At 43.3% G+C, this 20,429-nt stretch overlaps 1 protein-coding gene across 6 annotated transcripts in view; it reads right to left on the reverse strand.

Moving 5' to 3' along the window:
* Positions 1-2,537: 2,537 nt before the first annotated feature.
* KIAA0319 (KIAA0319 ortholog) overlaps positions 2,538-20,429 on the reverse strand; it is a 105,757-nt gene continuing 87,865 nt past the window's right edge. Inside the window, exons 18-21 of one of the 6 annotated variants that reach the window (XM_063707367.1) lie at positions 18,418-18,540; positions 16,360-16,450; positions 13,280-13,371; positions 2,538-3,153 (exon numbers count right to left, since the gene is read on the reverse strand). In XM_063707367.1, the coding sequence (XP_063563437.1) occupies positions 3,050-3,153; positions 13,280-13,371; positions 16,360-16,450; positions 18,418-18,540 (410 nt within the window). In that variant the 3' untranslated portion in view covers positions 2,538-3,049. Of the gene's footprint in view, positions 3,154-5,912; positions 9,165-13,279; positions 13,372-16,359; positions 16,451-18,417; positions 18,541-20,429 lie in introns of those variants that run through there. The other 5 variants (XM_055390356.2, XM_063707368.1, XM_055390361.2 and 2 more) reach the window with 5 other exon arrangements.

The raw sequence follows: 20,429 nt of genomic DNA on the forward strand, positions 1-20,429 counted from the left end.
TGGATATTTCTATCTCCCACCTCCTCATCTTGTCCTGCTGGAAGGTCTTCAGGGGCAATAACACGCAGGGACAGCTGGGCGCAGTGGCTCACGCCTGTAATCCTAGCACTTCAGGAGTCCGGGGCAGGCGGATCGCTTGAGCCCAGGAATTTAAGACCAGCCTGGGCAACACGGCGAAACCCTGTCTCTACAAAAACTACAAAAATTAGCCAGGTGTGGTGGCACGTGCCTGTCGTCCCAGCTACTCAGGAGGCTGAGGCAGGAGGATCGCTTGAACCTGGGAAGTCAAGGCTGCAGTGAGCCGTGACCGCACCACTGTACTCCAGCCTGGGTGACAAGGTGAGACCCTGACTCAAAAAAAAAAAAAAACAAAAAAAAACATGGAGCTAGGATAACAAGACCTACCTGAGGTTCTTAGGAGATGTCATGCATCAGAAATATGTCCATGGTGGTTTGCTTGCTTTCCTTTTTCATCATAGATTTGCTTGTAAGCAGACAGTGCACAAAGGACATTCCTCTCTGTTAATGAAACCCTTTTGGTGTTGAGGGGCCCATGTTTTCAAAATTTTTAAGGCGCTTACTGAGGTCTGCAAAAACTTCTCAGCTCTTCACTGTGAATTTTCATGGGGATTCTTTTTCTTCTGCAGTTTTTTCTTCCTTGCCTCTTCTTGAGGTATGTGTTCCTGTTCCAGTTCCAACAACTCCTTATTAGTCAGTTCCTCAGGAACCACCTGTAGGAGCTCCTCAATGTCTTCTTCTTCCACCCCCAGGTTAAAATTGTTTGCCGTCTCAACCACAGCCTTGTTGGTTTTTGCAACCTCCTTGTCCTTGGCAAATCCTTTGAAATCACGGATGAACCTCTTGAGTGTCTTCTTCCAGATGTCATTTATACGTTCCTTGGTAACATCACCCCAAGCCCAAGCAAGGGTCCTGATGGAGTCGTAGATGTAATCCTTTCAGAATTGCATCAGCGTCCTCTCCATGTCTTCCTTTGTTGCAGTAATAACCTGAGCAAAGCTGCTCCTCCTCAGGCAGTGGGCCTTAAAAGCTGCTGTAACTCCTTTACCCATTGGTTGGTAATCCTTAATCTCTTGTTTCAAGATCAGTCACTTGATGTGGCCTCTTACTGGCAACAATAGCCATGGATTTTCTATGACAAAGGGACCGTGATGAACAAAGCAACACGAGATTAATTGAAGCACAAGAGAAAATAATGCAATCAAGAGGCACAGTAAACAAGGCACGTTTATACTGCTGGTATAACCCAGTATTTCTTTTGTTTTGTTTTGTTTTGTTTTTGAGACAGGGTCTCACTCTGTAATTTAGGCTGGAGTGCACCGGCACCATCACAGCTCACTGCAGCCTTGACCTCCTGGGCTCAAGAGATCCTCCTACCCCAGCCTCCTGAGTAGCTGAGACTACAGGCATTCGCCACCACACCCAGTTAACTTTTAAACGTTTTTTATAGAGATGGAGTCTCACCATGTTGTCCAGGCTGGTCTCAAACTCCTGGGCTCAAGCAATCCTCCAGCCTCAGCCTCCCAAAGTGCTGGGGTTATAGGAGTGGGCTACTGCACCCAGCCACATATTGTTTTACAATAAACTGTTTTTAATAAGTAGAAGGAGTACACTGTAAAATAACAATGAAAAGTACAGTGTAATAAATACGTAAACCAGTAGCATAGTCACTTATTAAGTATTATATACTGTACATAATTGTATGTGCTATACTCTTATACAACTGAGAATGCAGGTTTGTTTACACCAGCATCACCACAAACATGACTAATGCATTGGGCTGCATTGGACTTTATGATGGCTACGACATCACTAGGTGACAGGAACTTTTCAGCTCCATTATCTCATGGGTCCATAAATCATATATGCAGTCCATCATTGACAGAAATGTCACTATGCCAGGTATGACCGTATAAGCCTATGTGCTCTCTTCCTGCTGCAATAAAGTCTCAGTCCTGCAACTCTGGGTTCATCATCTTTAGGAGAATGGAGGTGATAATACTCTCCATGTAGGCTTCAAATAAAGGAAGCTTTGCTGTTCGCTAATCTCAACTCAACAAGAGAGGCTCTAGGGACCAATTAGTTGGAGAAATGGTGACTTTGTTTCTTCTTTTTTTGTTTTTTTCCTTTCTTAACTTTGTTCCTGATTTTAATGGAAATGCTTATTTCACTGTTGATATGTGGATCTGGCCTTTCCTTCTCAACATCTTTTAACTTTTAATTTTGAAATAATTATAAATTCATAGGAAGTTGCAAAGATAATGCAGAGTCCCATGTACCCTTCACCCAGTGGTTCGCTTATTACCTATGTAATACAATTATCAAAACCAGGAAACTGATACCAGTGCAAAACTGTTAATCCAGGCCTTATTCCAATTTCACTCGTTTTTATGTGCACTCATTTGTATGTGAGTGTTTGTACACCTCTACCTAATCTGATCACATCAATAGTTAGATTTGTGTAGGCAGCACCTGAATCAAGATACAGAACTGTTTCATCTCTACCTAGGAAATCCCTGGCAGTACCTCTTCATAAATGACTTTGAAAGTAACTTGGCAAGATTGGTAGCTTTTTTAAACTTTCCTTTCACTATAATATACATGCAAAAAAAAAAGGATACATAATTGAATAAGTGAATCGCTCAATGAATTCTCAGAAGCAACACACTATGTAACCAGCACCCAGAGCAATGAAATACTACCAGCCCCTGCTTGTGGCCCCTTCTGGAATGACTGTTTTTCAGTGAAGTCACTGAGGCTACAGGTCTCTCTCGAGGACTTAATGTTGTGGAAACATGTCATTTTTCCTCTAAGATCAACAGGATAATACTTAACTTTGGGAACTTTAAAATAAGAGTTTTATGCTAAATCTTAGGCTGATTAAGTTACCTCTGCATATTAGTTTGCTAGTGTTGCTGTAACCGAATACCAGACTGGGTGGCTTAAGCAACAGTAATTCATTTTCTCAGAGTTCTGGATGCTAGAAGACCGAGATCAAGGTGTCGGCAGGTTTGGTTTCTCCTGACGCCTCTCATCTTGGCTTGTAGATGGCCGCCTTCTTGCCATGTCCTCCCATGATCTTTCCTCTGTGCCTGCGTGCCCCAGATGTCTCTCTGCACGTCCTAATCTCTTCTTCTAATAAGAAAACGAGTCGATTGGATTAGGACCCATCTCAATGGCCTCATTTTACTCATTTTAACTTAATTAATCACATCTCTTTAAAGGCTCTATCTCCACATACATTTGAGGTACTGGGGGTTAGAGCTTCAACCTATGAATTTTGACATAACACGATTAATTTAGTCAGCTGGGCGCAGTGGCTCACGCCAGTAATCCCAGCACTTTGGGAGGCCGAGGCTGGTGGTGGATCATTTGAGGTCAGCAGTTTGAGACTGGCCTGGCCAACATGGCGAAACTCCATTTCTACTAAAAATACAAAAATTAGCCCGTCATGGTGGTAGGCACCTGTAATCCTAGCTACCTGGGAGGCTGAGGCAGGAGAATCGCTTGAACTGGGGAGGAAGAGGTTGCAGTGAGCCGAGATCATGCCACTGCACTCCAGCCTGGGTGACAGAGTGAGACTCCATCTCAAAAATAATAATAATTTAGCCCACAACACTGAAGAAATATTTTTTAAATGCCTTTATTTTCTGGCTGGTCATGGTGGCCCATGCCTGTAGTCCCAGTACTTTGGGAGGCTGAGGTGGGCGGGTCATTTGAGGCCAGGAGTTCGAGACTAGCCTTGCCAACATGGCGAAACCCCGTCGCTACTAAAAATATAAAAAGTAGCGGAGTGTGGTAACACACATCTGTAATCCCAGCTACTCAGGAGGCTGAGACACAAGAATCACTTGAACCCAGGAGGCAGAGGTTGTAGTAAGCGAGATTGCACCACTGCGCTCCAGCCTGGGCAACAGAGCAAGACTGTCTGAAAAAAAATAAAATAAAAATTCCTTTAGTTTCAGTAATGGAAAGTCATCCTTGTTGAAATTATAAAGATTTTGTTCCTTTACTTAGCCTAGTATTTGCTCTCTCAGTAAATACACAACTCTTACAGGATTGAAGATGATCCAGGAGCCACGTAATTAGTTTAACTACAATACCCCATTCCCATTCTCATACTTCAACAAGCATTTATCTCAGCAAAATTATGTGAACAAATATGAACTTGAAAGAGCCAATCCTTTAAGATAAATCCCCAGTGGTTAACTAGGCCTAAATTTAAAATAGACCTAAGTGGGACCTGGCACTGTAGCTCACATCAGTAATCCCAGCACTTTGGGAGGCAGAGGGAGGTGGATCACTTGAGCCCAGGAATTTTTGAGACCAGCCTGGAGAGCATAGTGAGACTCCCCGATCTCTACAAAAAATTAGTCCACACCTGTAGTCCCACCTACTCAGGAAGCTGAGAGGTGGGAGGATCACTTGAGCCTGGGAGGTCCACACTGCAGTGAGCCGTGATGGTGCCACTGCACTCCAGCCTGAGTGACAGAGCAAGACCCTGTCTCAAACAAACAAAAAACACCTAAGTGAGCATTTGTTAACTAGATGTCACACACATGTTCTGAGTTCCCCCCAAAACCCACACCTTTGTTCAGTTTGGGAACTCCAGAGTTCACCTGAACCAATCAATCAGAGCTCACCTGCCTTAACCAATCAGGACTCAGATGTATCAACCAACCAGGCGTCATCTGTATCAACCAACCCAAACTCAGCTACACTGACCAATCAGAACTATGCAAGTTTCAATCCTTCATTTACATATGGACCTGATTGGAAACCTGGGTAGAATTTTGCTATAAATCCAGGACCCTTGCTTTGTTTTTTGAAACCCATCTTTGTTTTACACAGAAGACCATATCTCTGTGGTTTGGAAACTGTTCACGGCAATAAAGTCTCTTTCCTTCAAATTCCTTTTCAGAGAACTTCTGTTCACAGTTGCTAATGGAGTGAGTTAAAACAGCCTGGAAAGGAAGGAACTACTACTTGTTTGAGAGGAAAGCTCCATACAGTACTACCATATATGAAACTCCAGAAAATTCAAGCTAATCTCTAGTGATTGCCAGGGGAGAGGGGGATTACAAAGAGCCACGAGGAAACTTTTATGGGTAATTATGTTTGTTCAACAGCTTGATTGTGGTCATGGTTTCACAGATGTGCACACATATCAAAGCATCAAATTGTACTATGTGCAGTTTACTGTAAGTGAATTATACCTCGATCTGCATTTTTTTTTTTTTTTTTCTGAGATGGCCTCCTTCTGTGGCCTAGGCTGGAGTGGCCCAATCTCTGCTCACTGCAACCTCCACCCCCAGGGCAGAAGCAATCCTCCCACCTCAGCCTCCTGAGTAGCTGGGACTACAGGCATGCATCACAATGACCAGCTAAATTTTTGTGTGTGTGTTTTTTGAGACAGGATTTGGCCATGTTGCCTAGGCTGGTCTCGAACTCCTGGACTCAAGTGATCCACCTGCCTTGGCCTTCCAAAGTGCTAGGATTACAGGCATGAGCTACCATGCCCGGCCCTCATTTTAAAAATGGCTTTATTACTGATAAGAGCTAGATTAGAGGATGTAGTGTAAGTATACTCTCTCCAGAATCTAATCACCCTACCATGCTGTGGGCCTTCTGGCACTAGGGACAGACTGCCTGTTAATTGCAGACAACCACCCACACAGAGGAAGGCGAGCTGACTGAGCATGCTCAGTTCTTCCGGAACACTTGTCTTCCCACAGGGAAGGAGCAGGGGATGTTAGTCCAGCCTTCTGCAAATGTTTTTCTTTCTGTAAAAGGCCAGATAGTAAATAGTTTAGGCTTTGCAGACAGTCCCTGTCAAAACTACTCAACTTTGTTGTAACGTAAGAACAGCCATAGATAATACATAAATCAGTGAATGTGGATATGTTCCAATAAAACTTTATTTATGGACACAAATCTGAATGTCATATAGTTCACATGTTTCAAATTTTTTTATTTATTTTTAACCATTTGAAAACATAAGACCCACTTTTCGGCTCATGGGGCGTGCACACACAGGCTACAGGCCACAGTTTGCTGACCTATACTCAAGGGAAATCCCTCTACACTGAGGCATAAAGAAAACAAATTTCCCCCTAAAAATAAGCATTACAGAAAATACAGACACCTTTATTTAGATTAGTGCATATATTTAATAGTGTGATATTAGAAATACCTTGTCAACACATAGGGAAAAATAATATATTTTAAGCAATAAAACCAAGATTAAAATAGTCCATGATAGCTTTGTCACACAAAAACAATGGTAGTCACTCTCCTCCCCACGCACAAAAGGTGGCATCACTGGCTTGTTGAGTGGTACATTTTCTTACCTTGCTGCATGTTTTTCAGATAGTTCCTTAGTCATACACATGCTTAGCCTTGTAATGCCATGGGTATGAATCTTCCTTCATTGAATGTAAACCAGCAACTAAAGTGCTTGTTAGCCTGTGAGCCCTACAAACACCCACTCCCATATTCTAGGGCCTGTTTTTCTCTGTCCAGAGCTCTTAGCGTGCTTTATCTCCCAAAGATCCTCAATGATAAGCAGTCCACCATGAAGAATGCTGGTTGGTCATTCCATCTTGTGCTTTGTTCTGATGAGAAATGGGGTAACAAGACAGGACCCACTGTCCAATCACTACTGTGATGTTTGACTTCCCAGAGATTCAAGAGCCTTCTGTGATGGAAGGATCAGAGAGGCCAGGCTGAGATGGCCAAGGACAGAAAAGGAGGAGGGGCAGAAGAAGTCCATTGTAAACCTAGAGGGAGGGGTGGCCCGGGTGTGATCCACAGGAGACCAAGCAGGCCATCTCTCCCTCTGTCCTTGGCTCTCTGGATCCATTAAAAGAAATTCCCCTTAGTCCTGGGAATAGAACTTTCAGGTGGCCCAAAAGTTCCACCAGAATTTGCCCTCCATCCATCAAGGCAGGAGTTCTTTGTTTAGTGGAAAGCAGAACTCTACAGTTTAAAAAATTTGCATTCAGTTCTTGGAGCCACTACTTCTTGGCCATGACCTCTGGGAAGTTATTTAACCTCTCTGGGCCTTCAGAGGGCTATCTGCAACATAAGAATAATAGTATCTCCTCTTCAAGGTTGATTATAAGGATCAATTGAGTATGTAAACTGCATATGTTATGTACATAAAGCGGTAAATGTTCACTCCCTTCTTCCTCGTTACGCCCGATGACTTTACATTTGGGCTGCTGTCCCCTATGCCAGAAATTCACATTTGCATGCAAACAACCATAACCCTGGTCACTTGATAAGGCAGATTCTAGGCTTATGAAGCTCAATACTGGTTAAAAAAAAAAATCACATTTTCCTTCTAACACTATAGACAGTATTGAATTGGCTAGTTATACAGAAAGTGTAGGCATAAGCAAAGCAATTATTTAAAAAATAAAATGACACACTTTTTAGTTCTGCCTTTCCCCAGTAAATTACAATAAGTAAAAATAAGATGGTCCCATGAGGATGAATACTCCGGGAGATGACAAAAGCACCTAAAAGCTGAATTTTTTTAAAGAACCCATGGGGAAACATTTTCTCTGGCACTCCTGCCCTGGTGTTTAAATACCTTGCTTCTTCATCAGCAATGCATTCCTAGTTTTCCCATGTGTTACAAAAGCATTGTGCAACAGGATATTTTTTAGGTGTGCTCACACTTGGTACCACAACACTGGTTCTATCTCTCATTCTAATCTTCCCACAAAAAATGTCAAGGGCACCACCAAGGCCACCAGCCTCAGGACCAAGGGTGGATGGGGAACTACCCTGAACCAGTCAACGTAGCAGGCTACAATTAACTCCAGTTAATTGCTCGGGAGTACTGCTTTGTGGGTGGGAATGTTTTAATTGTCTTTCATGTTTGAAATAAGATTTATTCGGTAGAAAAACTTAAATGTACTTTTAAACATATGAAGTGAATACATCGATGTCAAGTTATTTTGGAAAGTACCTGTCGGGGACCAGAGTATCATAACCACGCCATCCAAGTTAAGACTGACTGTATTTCAGAGTTTTGGAATATATACACAATTGCTGAGTCGTTATCCCTATCTATGGCAGTCCAAACGCACAGCCTACAGAACATAATAAATGCTTAATGAATTAATCACTTCTATTGCATTTAATGTAAACTGGGGATCCGTTTACATTAGAGAACTATACTGCTAAACAACACCGAGAGGAATCAGTGTAGTTTTTCTTAGAGAAAGAAAAGATAATGTTACAATGCTACCTTCAACCTACACGGCATTAAGCTCCTCCTCCCCTTTCTATGGCCTCAGTCCTTAGAATACGATTCTTCCTTAGCTCTTGAATGGCCAACAGCTGCTTTCTTGAGAGAGATGAAAACTGCCATTGACATAGCACAGAATTAAAAACCAGGAGGGCCTGGCACTGTGCGAGTGTTGCCGTCAGCACAGAAAGCTTGCTGCATGCAAGACTCCGTACCTCCACAGATGACCCGTGCCTCTTAGACAAGCTATTTTAACATACACAGCCATCTGACTGCAGGTCCTACAAGAGAAACCGTGTTTAGAATGCTGTTCCTTAGAGGCAATCGCAGCGGCTAAGACAGAAATCATCCCTTTTTAAAACCTTGTTTAATTCACCTTCTCTAAGGTTCTACAGATAGAAATCGTTGTTCATCTTTAATATGAGATCGTGCCAGCTACAAAAACACAAAACTCTTTTAAGTATATACCTTAGAGTTTTACCCAGCCTTTATTTCTATTAACAAGCATCTCAGTTAAAAGAGCCACGTTTTTGTTTTGTGCCTTCAAAAACCGGTCTTTTAGTACGTGGGGATACACATCTAGCCCACTGGGGAAGAAGGTCAATGAACTATTCTAAAAGAGTGAGTTTTGTGCTGTAACTCTCACTGACTGGTCTTGGATTCAAGGATTCCTGTGGGGTCCTTCCACTTTACAATGAACTGCGCCATTATCTGTCCTTTGAGCAATAACTGAAGGAAGCTCCATTTCTGATGGAACCATTCATGGAAACCTTTGGATTCCCTCTCTCCATCTTTTCTCGGCTGAAGATTGTGTCCTGGTCACTGTCAAACTCAGACTCGGATACCATCAGGCTGGAGTTGTGCTCTGTGCTTCGGTGCTTGATACCTAGAGAGAAGCACAGAAGCATCTGAGGAGGAACGCCGTGATTCACTTCCAGCTGTCAGTCGTTGTGGTTGCAGGTCCTGTGATGAGCACGGAGTGGTGCTCTCCGCCCCTTGAAAGCAATCACTCAAAACAGCAGGCGGTTTGGGTTTCCTAGCAAGTAACTGCAGGGGCTTTGATGCCTCACCCGAGCTTCTGTCCCAGCTTTGACAGTGCCCAGCTGCTTGAGCCTGGGCAAGATACCGAACCTCTCTGAGCTTTCAGTCTCCTCCTCTATTCAACTGGAAGATAACAAAGCATCTACCCCATGAGTTTATGCTGAGGATTAAGTGAAATAGTGCATGTAAAGCTCTCTTGGCCCAGCCTTTAGTACATTGTAAGCATCCAACAAACGAAAGCTTCTGTGATTTTACCATTTGGTTAAAATATTTTTGGTAGAATATTTGATTTCAGGGGGTCAACCTAAGATACAGAACAGGTATAAGATTCAATTCCTACTCTCAAAGGATTTATGGTGTCTAGCTAGGGGTTTAAGACATAGACTTGGCTGGGCATGGTGGCTCACACCTATAATCCCAGCCCTTTGGGAGGCTGAGGTGGGAGGATCACTTGAGGCCAGGAGTTCGAGGGTACAGTGAACTATGATCGTGTTGCTATGCTCTAGCCCAGGTGACAGAGCAAGACCCTGTCTCGGGAAAAAAAACAAAAACAAGACGTAAAAGGCATAGACTCATGAGAAGATGGCTCATAATGGGTAAGATGTTTTTTAAATTGTATATGAATTAGGAGATAAGCACATATACTTATGGCTGGGGTTGCTTCAGTAATGTTTCCCATAGGGTGATGTTGCAGAACTTTCTCCTTAGTTCAGCTAAAACCAGGCTCTTGTCACACTACTAGGAAAGATTAGGCTCACGGAAACATAGAGGAGTGAGAAAAATGGAATTTATTGGTCAAAAAGGAAACAAAAACTCTCAGCAAATAGAGAGGGGGTCTTGCCAACAACCTCCTGCCTCACAGATTGAATCCCAGGTTACCACACAGAAACTGAAAAGGCCAGGCTCCTCCCCACTGCAAATGACACGAACTTCCTGTGGCTCCATCCCCTTTCCCCAGTGCGCAGGTGGACATTATTTAGGAAGAATCAGCTGGGCAAGGGCAGGGCCTTCACTGGGGACCAGCAGTCCGGTTTTTCAGCCTTCAGGCTGTTTTAGGCTTGGAGGTGGGGTTTCGCCAGGGACTCTTGGCTGTCTCCTGTCTCTATCAGTGAGATTTGAAGAAGAGATTTTAGACAAGAGGACAGGGGAAGGTCATGGAGTATGCAGAAGCATCCGGGAATATTTAGAAAAAAACTAGTTTGTTTGGAGCAAATGATTCATGTAGGAAATGATGAAGGAGAGGCTGGAGAAAGAGAGGCAGGGACCTCACAGAAAAGCACATGAATACAAAGTAAACCATGAAGTTTGGATTTTATCCTAAAAGCAGAGAAATGACACTATTAAAATGTTGTTCTGAGACATTAATAAAACCACAGTGTGCAGGATGGAAGACGGACAAAAGACATAGAAGCTGCTGTGGTCTGAATGTTTGCACCCCCACAAATTCATGTGTTGAAATCTAACGCCTAAATGGTGGTACGAAGAGGTGGGGCATTTGGGTGGTGATCGAATGGGATTAGTGCTCACATAAAAGAGGCACCAGAGGCCAGGTGTGGTGGCCCACACCTGTAATCTCAGCACTTTGGGAGGCCAAGGCGGGTGGATCACTTGAGGTCAGGAGTTCGAGACCAGCCTGGCTGACATGGAGAAACCCTGTTTTTACTAAAAGTACAAAAAAGATTAGCTGGGCATGGTGGACAGGTGCCTGTAATCCCAACTACTTGGGAGGCTAAGGCATGAGAATTGCTTGAACCTGGGAGGCAGAGGTTGCAGTGAGCTGAGATTGCACCACTGCATTCCAGTCTGGGGGATAGAGCGAGACTCTGTCTCAAAAAAAAAAAAAAAAAAAAAAAAGAGGCACCAGAGGCTGCCTTGCCCTTTGTACCATGTGAGGATGCAGTGAGGAGGCACCAACTATGAGGAAGCGGCCCTGCCCAGATGTTGAATTTGCCTTCCCAGCCTCCAGAACTGTGGGTAATAAATATCTGTTGTTCATAAGCCTCCTCTTCTGTGGCATTTTGTTAGAGCAGCCCAAACAGACCAAGGCAGAGGCAGTGCAACGTAGAGGAAGAGCCCAGCCTCCACCCCACCTTCAGCACTCACCAGCTATGTTACTTGGGCAAGTTGCTAACCTTTCCTTTGCCTCAGTTTCCTCATGTGTAAAATGGGGATAATCATTGCACATACCTCATACCGCTATGGGCAGGATTAGAATTCAATGGGTAAAGTACTTCAGATGTACCTAGTACATATTCAACATTAAATACCTGTTTATTATTACTATTAGTTCACGGGTGAAACTGTAAGGACCTGAACTGGGGTGGTGATGGTAATGACGAGGAAAGCGGGCAAGGGTCTAGCAGCAAGTGCGGGTGTCTGGAGTGGGGGGCGGTATGTGTGGAGCACCAGCGACTGAGGTTTCAAACTGGGGCAGTGAGAATGGGGGTTCTATGAATAGAAACAGGAATGTCAGAAGGATGAGTGTATTTTAAGACAAAGATGGGTGAGATAATGCAACCTAAAGCACGTTGAGCTCTTAGGTAAACGTCACTATAATACTTCTGATATTATGCAATGCAAATGGTGAGCACTCAATGTATGCTACTATTTATTCTTCCTGTGAGGCTCTTCCTGCCAAAGCCCTATTAGCTACACTCTCTGTACACGATCAGTCATTCTGACCTGAGTGTTCCTACCCGGCATCGTCCATGCATTGATAGAACTCCTTGCACTCCAGTATAATTACCCTCCCTCAGGCTGTGAGCTCCTGTAAAGGCAGGCTCTGTGCTTCCTCCTCTCCCAGTCTCCAGGGCCTAACCCGGTGCCTGTGCACAAGGTAGGCATTCAACACTCACTGTGAACAATGTTTTGCACCTCACAACTCTGAAAAAGATTATATCTTCCATAAAAATTATCTTAGTCATACGCCCAGAATTATGGAAAATCTATAGAATCGGTGTTTAGCAGCCTCAGAGGGCCAGAGAAGTTTCATTAAGTATGCAACAGTTAATAAACGAGAATGAAAAAGTTAACCGAGGTGGGCAACAGGTGCTCCTAAGCATAGGGATCAATACACTTTGTGAAGAAAGTCAATTTTCTGTAAAGCCTTTGTGTCCATCTTTATCAATGGCTAATTAGATAACGCAGCTGCTGAAAAATGTTAGGCTTTAAAGTCCAAATGTCCTCTTGCTGCATTTCTGTCCTAGCAGACCTAAAGGGAACAGCGTTCAGAGCTGAGCTGTGGGAGCGTCTTCAACTGCCCCCACCCTCCACCCGGGAGTAGAAAAAAAAGCAGGTGCTGGGGACATCTCTGTTTAAAAAGCAGTCTTTGCCCTGTGGTCACTGGTAGGTGCCCAGCTGATAACATTTCATATCCCTCATCCATTAATGCCTCAAAGTATTACACCAAAATTTCATTAAATTTATAATGAACCCACTGCCTCCTGCCCCCACCCCCGCATTAGCATATCCTCAGGATTGATGAAGGTTATTTTTCTTTTTCTTTCTTGAGACAGAGTCTCAGTCTGTAGCCCAAGCTGTAGTGCAGAGGTGTGATCTCAGCTCACTGCAACCTCCACCTCCCAGTCTCAAGCTATTCTTCTGCCTCAGCCTCCCGAATAGCTGGGACTACAGGCGCACACCACCACGCCCGGCTAATGTTTTTTTTTGTTTTTTGGTTTTTTTTTGTATTTTTTAGTAGAGATGGTGTCACCATGTTGCCCAGGGTGGTCTTGGACTACTGAGCTCAGGCGCCTTGGCCTAAGTGCTAGGATTACAGGCATGAGCCACCGTGCCCGGCCTGAAGGTTGTTTTTCATCACAGAATCCCAGCCTCACTCTTCCTTCCCAATTAAAGTGCTGACTCCAGCAAATCGTTCTCCCTCTATCCAAGTTAGCCCTCAGGCATACCTAGGTTAAATCATGTAAAGGTGCCAGGCAGTCATTCTGGAGACTGTCTTACCATATTTGGGCCTCAGTTCCATTCTTTCCTGTTCGTCCATGTTATCCAGGATGGTGTACTTTGTTTTTTTCCTGATTTTAGTCCTTTTTTGTCTGAAAGGAACAATGAAAAGCTCAACTCAGATCTTTAGAAAGGTAACTGAGAGCTAGGATTTAACGCACAGTAAAGACACTAAAGGAAACATTTTGCCTTTATGATGTGATAAGTTGGCGTCTTTTATTAAAGAAATATACACAAGGCCAGGTCAGAGCTCAGAGGGCCATTATGCATCTTGGAGAAACACATTTCTCGGTATGAACAGCCACATCACTCTTGCCCACCTATCTACAGGTCTCAGCTAAGCCTCAGGCTGCGGTGCCAATTCTCAACACCTGTGTGTTGGCCCAGGGAGCTCTTCTTCATGAGTAATTCCTTATTCAGAAAAGCCTGGATGAGCAAATGTTCCCCTGAACCTGTATCACCCTGCTATGTCCAATGCTGCAGTAATGAAAAGGTGTCATGAACTAGCAATCAGAAAAAAAAGCAAAAATTATAATAAATTCCCACAATTAATTAGCAACAGCTGCTCCCCACCTTTTTCTTTTTTTTTTTTTTTTTTCCTCAACACATGAAAATTATGCTGGTCCCATGCGCCTCATCCTATGTACAGAGACTATTTGAAAATACACATCCAAACCATGCCAAGGCACGCGGAGAACAAAATAGTAATTTCATAGTAAAAAAGCAATTTTATGGGAGCATGATGATCAGAAGCATAGGTCTCAATTTAGCACTTGCTAGCTGGTGACTTAGAGAAAATTATTTGAGACTTTTGTGCCTCCATGTCCTCACCTGTAAAATGGGAGTAAGAATAGTCCCTTTCTCACATGGTTGATGAGAGGACTGAATAAGATAATACAAACAAAGCACTTAGCCATTAATCACAATGGCAAATACTTCATAAATGTTCACAGTTATCACTACTAGCATCATCATCTTCTACTTGATAGACATGTCACAAAGCTGCAGATGTTTAATGCCATGCACAGTAGGGTCACATATGGCTCTGGGAAAACTTAACGGGATTTAGGCCTCTAAGTGCCTGCACCTGGCTCCCTTTCACCAGTCTTACTTTGGGAATGTAATCACAAATAAAACCAAAATAATCTATAAGTGATTTCTGAAAAATAACTATTAAAATACACTCCTCTTTTTGAGATGGAGTTTTGCTTTTGTCGCCCAGGCTGGAGTGCAATGGTGCAATCTCAGCTCACTGCAACCTCTTCCTCCCAGGTTCAAGCGATTCTCCTGCCTCAGCCTCCCAAGTAGCTGGGATTACAGGCATGCGCCACCACGCCCAGCTAATTTTGTATTTTTAGTAGAGATGGGGTTTCTCCATGTTGGCCAGACTGGTCTCAAACTCCTGACCTCAAGTGATCCACCCACCCTGGCCTCCCAAAGTGCTGAGGTTACAGGCATGAGCCACCTCGCCCAGATTAAAATATACGTTTTTTAAAAATCACACCTTTGGAGAGCAGTTACAATGTTTCACATGAAAGAGTGGACCTGATGCTCTCTTCTAAGGACAGAGGGTTGAGCATGGGGTTCTGGAAGATTTGGCCAATGAGGTAGCTTGAGGCTTCTCAGAGGTCAGCTCCATGGAAAAAGGAAACACCTAAAGCAAAAGTTCTCTTTGGCGGTGTTATTGCCTCGCTTACAGTTTCAAATTTATTAAAAATGATTCAGGTGGATTAGATTATTGCTTTACATAATGAAAATAATCAAAACCTACCATTTGTAACAGTATACTTCCAGAACTCCTTCCTCTATTGAGACCTGTAAGGCCACTTAGGTACTTGTGAGATATATATATATATATATATACACACACACACACACGCACATATATATATATATATCTGTATGTATGTTTTCATCACAGTTCCTGGCTAATAACTCCCACGGCCCTTGTTATAATGCTGGGGCACTTTAGGCCTCAGAAAACAGAATCTCTCTCTCTCTCTCTGACCTTCTCCTGCCTTCTTTCACCTGCTTTTTATTCTCCCCAAAGCAAGAAACTTCCCCTGCCTTTCTGTCTCGGAGCTGGCTATGAAGACATTCTCTGACCTACTTTGTCTGATTATAGGTCATAAAACCCTCATTTCAGAAAGAGTTCTGCCTCCTACGAGGAGAATAGAGTGCTTTACAGAGAGGCTGAGAAGAATCTGGACAGGCCTTGCTGGGCTTCCCCACTCAGCCTGTTAGCATCACATCATACCCTTTTGGTCCAACTACTTTTCTATAAATATCCAATGAAGTCTTCATAAAAGGCCCAAGACGACAGGGTTCAGGGAGCTTCTGGACAGCCAAACATGTGGAGGTTCCCGGAGAGTAGCATGCCCAGAGAGGGCATGGAAGCTCTAGGCCCCTTCCCCATATCTCACCCTATGCACCTCTTCATCTGTATCCCTTGTAATATCCTTTGTAATAAATAACCAATGTGTTTCCTTGAGTTCTTTGAGCCACCCTAGCAAAATAACTGAACCCAAAGAGGGAATTGAGGGACCCAATTTAGAGTCAGTCAGAAGCCCAGGTAAAACAACCTGGGGTATGCAACTGGCATCTGAATGGGGTGGGCAGCAGTCTTGGGGACTGAGTCCTTAACCTGTGGGATCTGACGCTATCTCCAGGTAGACAGCGTCAAAAGTGAATTGGAGGACACCCAGCTGGTGTCCACTGCAAAGCTGTTGCTTGACTTGTGTGTGCGAAGAAACTCCCAAACAATGGTCACAGAAGTCTTCTGTATTGATTGTGGTTGAGTGAGAAAACAGTACCACTCTAGTGAATATAATGTAAGACTGATAGAGAATAACATTAGATATGATAGAGAATCGTTGACCCTCCTAGAAAACACAAGAGCTGCAATGAGAAAAAGCTGCCTCTCATATTCCATTTATTTAGGCACTTATGCTTTGTGGCAGAAAGTGCATTACTATAATAAACAGCTTAGTGGTTTAACAAGCCCAAGTAAACAATTCCTAAGCTGTCAAAACACACTTAGTGTAGGGTCTCTATTTCCCAGGAATAAGCACTCTAGGTACCTTTTGCAGCAGCAGATGCAAAGCCAAGTGAAACCTCCTGTTAGCACAATAAGAGTAAAAGCCAACACTGTCACATAGAATATACTCCACTCTGAAACACAAGAAAACCAAAGTGGACATAGTTATAGGCTATTTGTAGAACAACTTTATTTTGATGATTCATAACAAATATTTCTGAATCCCTACAAGGAAAGGCCACCTGTGGAGTTGATAACATCAGACTGGTAGCAGAGCAGAGCAAGGTAAAATACAGATAAATCAAGAACTGTAAAACTAAAACTGCCCTGTTTTTATCTATTGGGTTTCAGGGCCTCACAAAGCACATATTTCATGCGAACTTGGGAACAGAATAATCTGAAATAACTAAAATTAGTCAATTACATAGTAATGCCTCTTATATAAACACACATGTATACCACATCAAAATATTCATTCCAGAATGCCAAAAATCACAACCCCTACCCCTGAAAGTTCTGGCTTGGTTTTAATAAAGCATCTATATGGCTGTTTATGGCATGAAGACATTTTTCACGGCCAGAGAGCAATTCAGAAACTACTTGACCCTCATTCCTTCCACATCCTTACAGAAATCTAACGTGAAAAGCTTTCAACAGTAATTCAGAGACAGAGAAGCCCAGTTTAAATCTACTAGGGAGCAAAGTTTAACTCTATTAGGCAGGGTGCGGTGGCTCACGCCTGTAATCCCAACACTTTGGGAGGCCGAGCGGGGCAGATGACTTGAGGTCAGGAGTTTGAGACCAGCCTGGCCAACATGGCAAAACCCCGTGTCTACTAAAAATACAAAAATTAGCTGGACATGATGGCACACACCTGTAATACCAGCTACTTGGGAGGCTGAGGCAGGAGAATTGCTTGAACCCAGGAGGCAGAGGTTGCAGTGAGCTGAGATTGCGCTATTGCACTCCAGCCTGGGTGACGGAGCAAGACTCCATCTCAAAAAAAAAAAAAAAAGGTTTAACTTTATTAAATGTTATATAATTTCATTGGAATAATGATCCAAGGGCTGGCTATTTTCTGATTTTTATATAGTATTAAATGGGAATATACTTTGGCAGTCAGCTCTTACTATCCTTGGTGCCAATTATGTCCATCTGGTTCCCCAAACAACAAATTTACTTAGTAGACTGCCATTAAAATATAGTTTTCTCCCCAGAAGGGGCACCAGCTTGCCCTGCTGTGGCTCCAGTTTTTGGTGCCTGCCTGTGTGAAGAGCTGGAAGAGTGGGCCAAATTCTCTTCTTTACCTGATTCTAGAAGATCCATACCAGGGGCCACTTCACCAGAAAATCACACTGAGCCTAAGCCAAGGCAGGTGTAACCTGGAAATGCAGCCCGTGGCCCAAGCAATTCTTTCTTAGAAATGCCAGCAATAGTGAGCCAATTCTGCTCTGCCAAAGGGAATTTTCTCATTAGGAAGTTTTATGTAAAAGCCTAAACACACCCCACAAAGTAGATTGTAAGAAGGGTCTTAACTTACTACCAAGTGAGCTGGTTCACTTGGCTTCAGGTGAGAAAAGCACTGAATGTTTATAACTGCAGACCTAGGCAGATAGTTCTCTTTTTCTATCTTTTCTCTTTTCTTTCCCTCTTTCCCTCCCTTCCCTCCCCTCCCCTCCTCTGCCCTCCTCTCCCCTCCTTCCTTCCTTTCTTCCATTTTTTTTGAGACAGGGTCTCACTCTGTCCACTCACTGCAGACTCAACTTCCTAGGCTGAAGCAATTGTCCCAGCTCATCCTCCTGAGTAGCTGGGACTACAGGCACATGCAACCACACTCAGTTAATTTTTTAAGACAGGGTCATACTATGTTGTCCAAGCTGGTTGGGACCTCCTCTCAAGCAATCCTCCCACTCAGCCTCCTGAGTAGCAGAGACTACAGGCGTGCATCACCATGCCTGGCTTATTTTGTTATTTTTTTGTAAAGGTGAAGTCTCACTATGTTGCCCAGGTTGGCCTCGAATACTAGGCAGATATTTCTGATACCTGAGAATGAGCTGCCTTAAGGCTCCTCACCCAAAGCCTCCTCTATACCAGAACTCACCACAGTTGCTCTCTCCATCCCAGATATAACGCTGTATAAGGTTCTCCATCCATAACTGAGAGCAAATGCAGCGCTTTGTGAGGGGGTCGCAGTGACCATGGCCAGAACACTTTAGAAGGCAACCTGCAAAGAGGTGTGTAGGGCTGAGGTCAGCATGCAGAAAAGGGAATCCCTGGATTCAGCTTCTTTTGTATCTTCAGTAGCATAGGTCCCAAATAAAAGCATCTTGTTGAATTAAGAGCCTCTTACAGTGTGGACAGGGGTTCTGGAGATAGTCTCTCATCACTGACAATCTCATCAGAAAGCAAATGGCAGAAAAAGCCAGTCCACATCACGCAGCAAAAGCCTTAAAAATATTGGGAGGCCGAGGTGGGCAGATCACAAGGTCAGGAGATCCAGACCATCCTGACCAACATGGTGAAACCCCATCTCTACTGAAAATACAAAAATTAGCTGGGCATGGTGGCACATGCCTGTAGTCCCAGCTACTCAGGAGGCTGAGGCAGGAGAATCACTTGAACCAGGGAGTTGGAGGTTGCAGTGAGCCGAGATCATGCCACTGCACTCCAGCCTGGTGACAGAGCAAGACTTTGTCTCAAAAAAAAAAAAAAAAAAAAAGTTTACTGGCTGGGCGCGGTGGCTCACGCCTCTAATCCCGGCACTTTGGGAAGCCGAGGTGAGTGGATCACTTGAGGCCAGGAGTTTGAGACCAGCCTGGCCAACACAGCGAAACCCCACCTCTACTAAAAATACAATAAATTAGCTGGTCGTGATGGTGTGCGCCTGTAATGCCAGCTACTCAGGAGACTGAGGCACGAGAATCACTTGAACCCAGGAGGCAGAGGTTGCAGTGAGCCGAGATCACACCGCTGCACTGCAGCCGGGGCAACAGAAGGACAGAGCTAGACTCAAAAAAGTAGAAAAAACATAACATTGTCTGGCCTAAGAAAATAATTCTAAGTATTTATCTGGAGTGCAATGGCAATTATTGAGGACATGCCCAAAGATTTATCTACATTATAGCATTATCTTTAAAACCAACCCTAAAACCCATGAATAAGAAACGGGTTGCATAATTATGGAGCATATCCAGGGTAGAATACTATGTGGCCATAAAAATTTTATTGAAGAGAAATTTTAAAGGATTGGGGAACATAATCATAGTATACTTTTTTTTTTTTTAAGAGACAAGGTCTTGTTGCTATGTTGCTGTGGCTGGTCTCAAACTCCTAGCCTCAAGACATCCTCCCTCCTCAGCCTCTGGAGTAGCTGGGATTACAGGCATGTGCTACTGTTCCTGGCTCATAATACGATTTGAAGTTAAAAATCAGATTAAAAATATATATCATGTCATCCTGATTGTAGAGATGGGGGAACTGGAAAAACATATATCAGAGTATTAACAAAAATTTTCTTTGGATGGTGAGAATTCTGGACCTAGAATTTAGAGAATTATCTTCCTCTTTGTGCCTCTCTGGATATTCTAAATTTTGTACAATAAATAAATATTATTTTTGTAGCTAGAAAAAAAAAGAGTTATTGGCTGGGTGTGGTGGCTCAGCACTTTGGGAAGCTGAGGTGGGTGGATCACTTGTGGCCAGGAGTTTGAGACCAGCCTGGCCAACATGGCTAAGGCTCTACTAAGCCATGATGACTAAGGCCATCTCTACTAAAAATACCAAAAAAAAAGAAAAGAAAAAAGGAGTTATTAAAAATTAAGTTACTCCATATTATAATTGAGAAACTCAATTGTAGATGGATATATATATATCTACATAGATAGACAGATAGATAGATATATAGACAGATATCTGAAACAAATTAAATTTTACTGCCCAAACATTATCATGTCCCTTGTAACTCTCATTTCCCTGGAGTCTACTGAAATAACCACTTCAACATAACAAGAGATTCATGTTACTCATGAAATGAAGATAGAAACAATGGGACTATGAATCATTTGAGTACCCTGGAAGGGGTGGTGAGCATGGAGCTAAGAAAAGAGGCACACC

The sequence above is a fragment of the Gorilla gorilla genome, chromosome 5, assembly GCF_029281585.2.
Source record: "Gorilla gorilla gorilla isolate KB3781 chromosome 5, NHGRI_mGorGor1-v2.1_pri, whole genome shotgun sequence".
In the NCBI taxonomy this organism is placed as follows: Eukaryota; Metazoa; Chordata; class Mammalia; order Primates; family Hominidae; genus Gorilla; species Gorilla gorilla.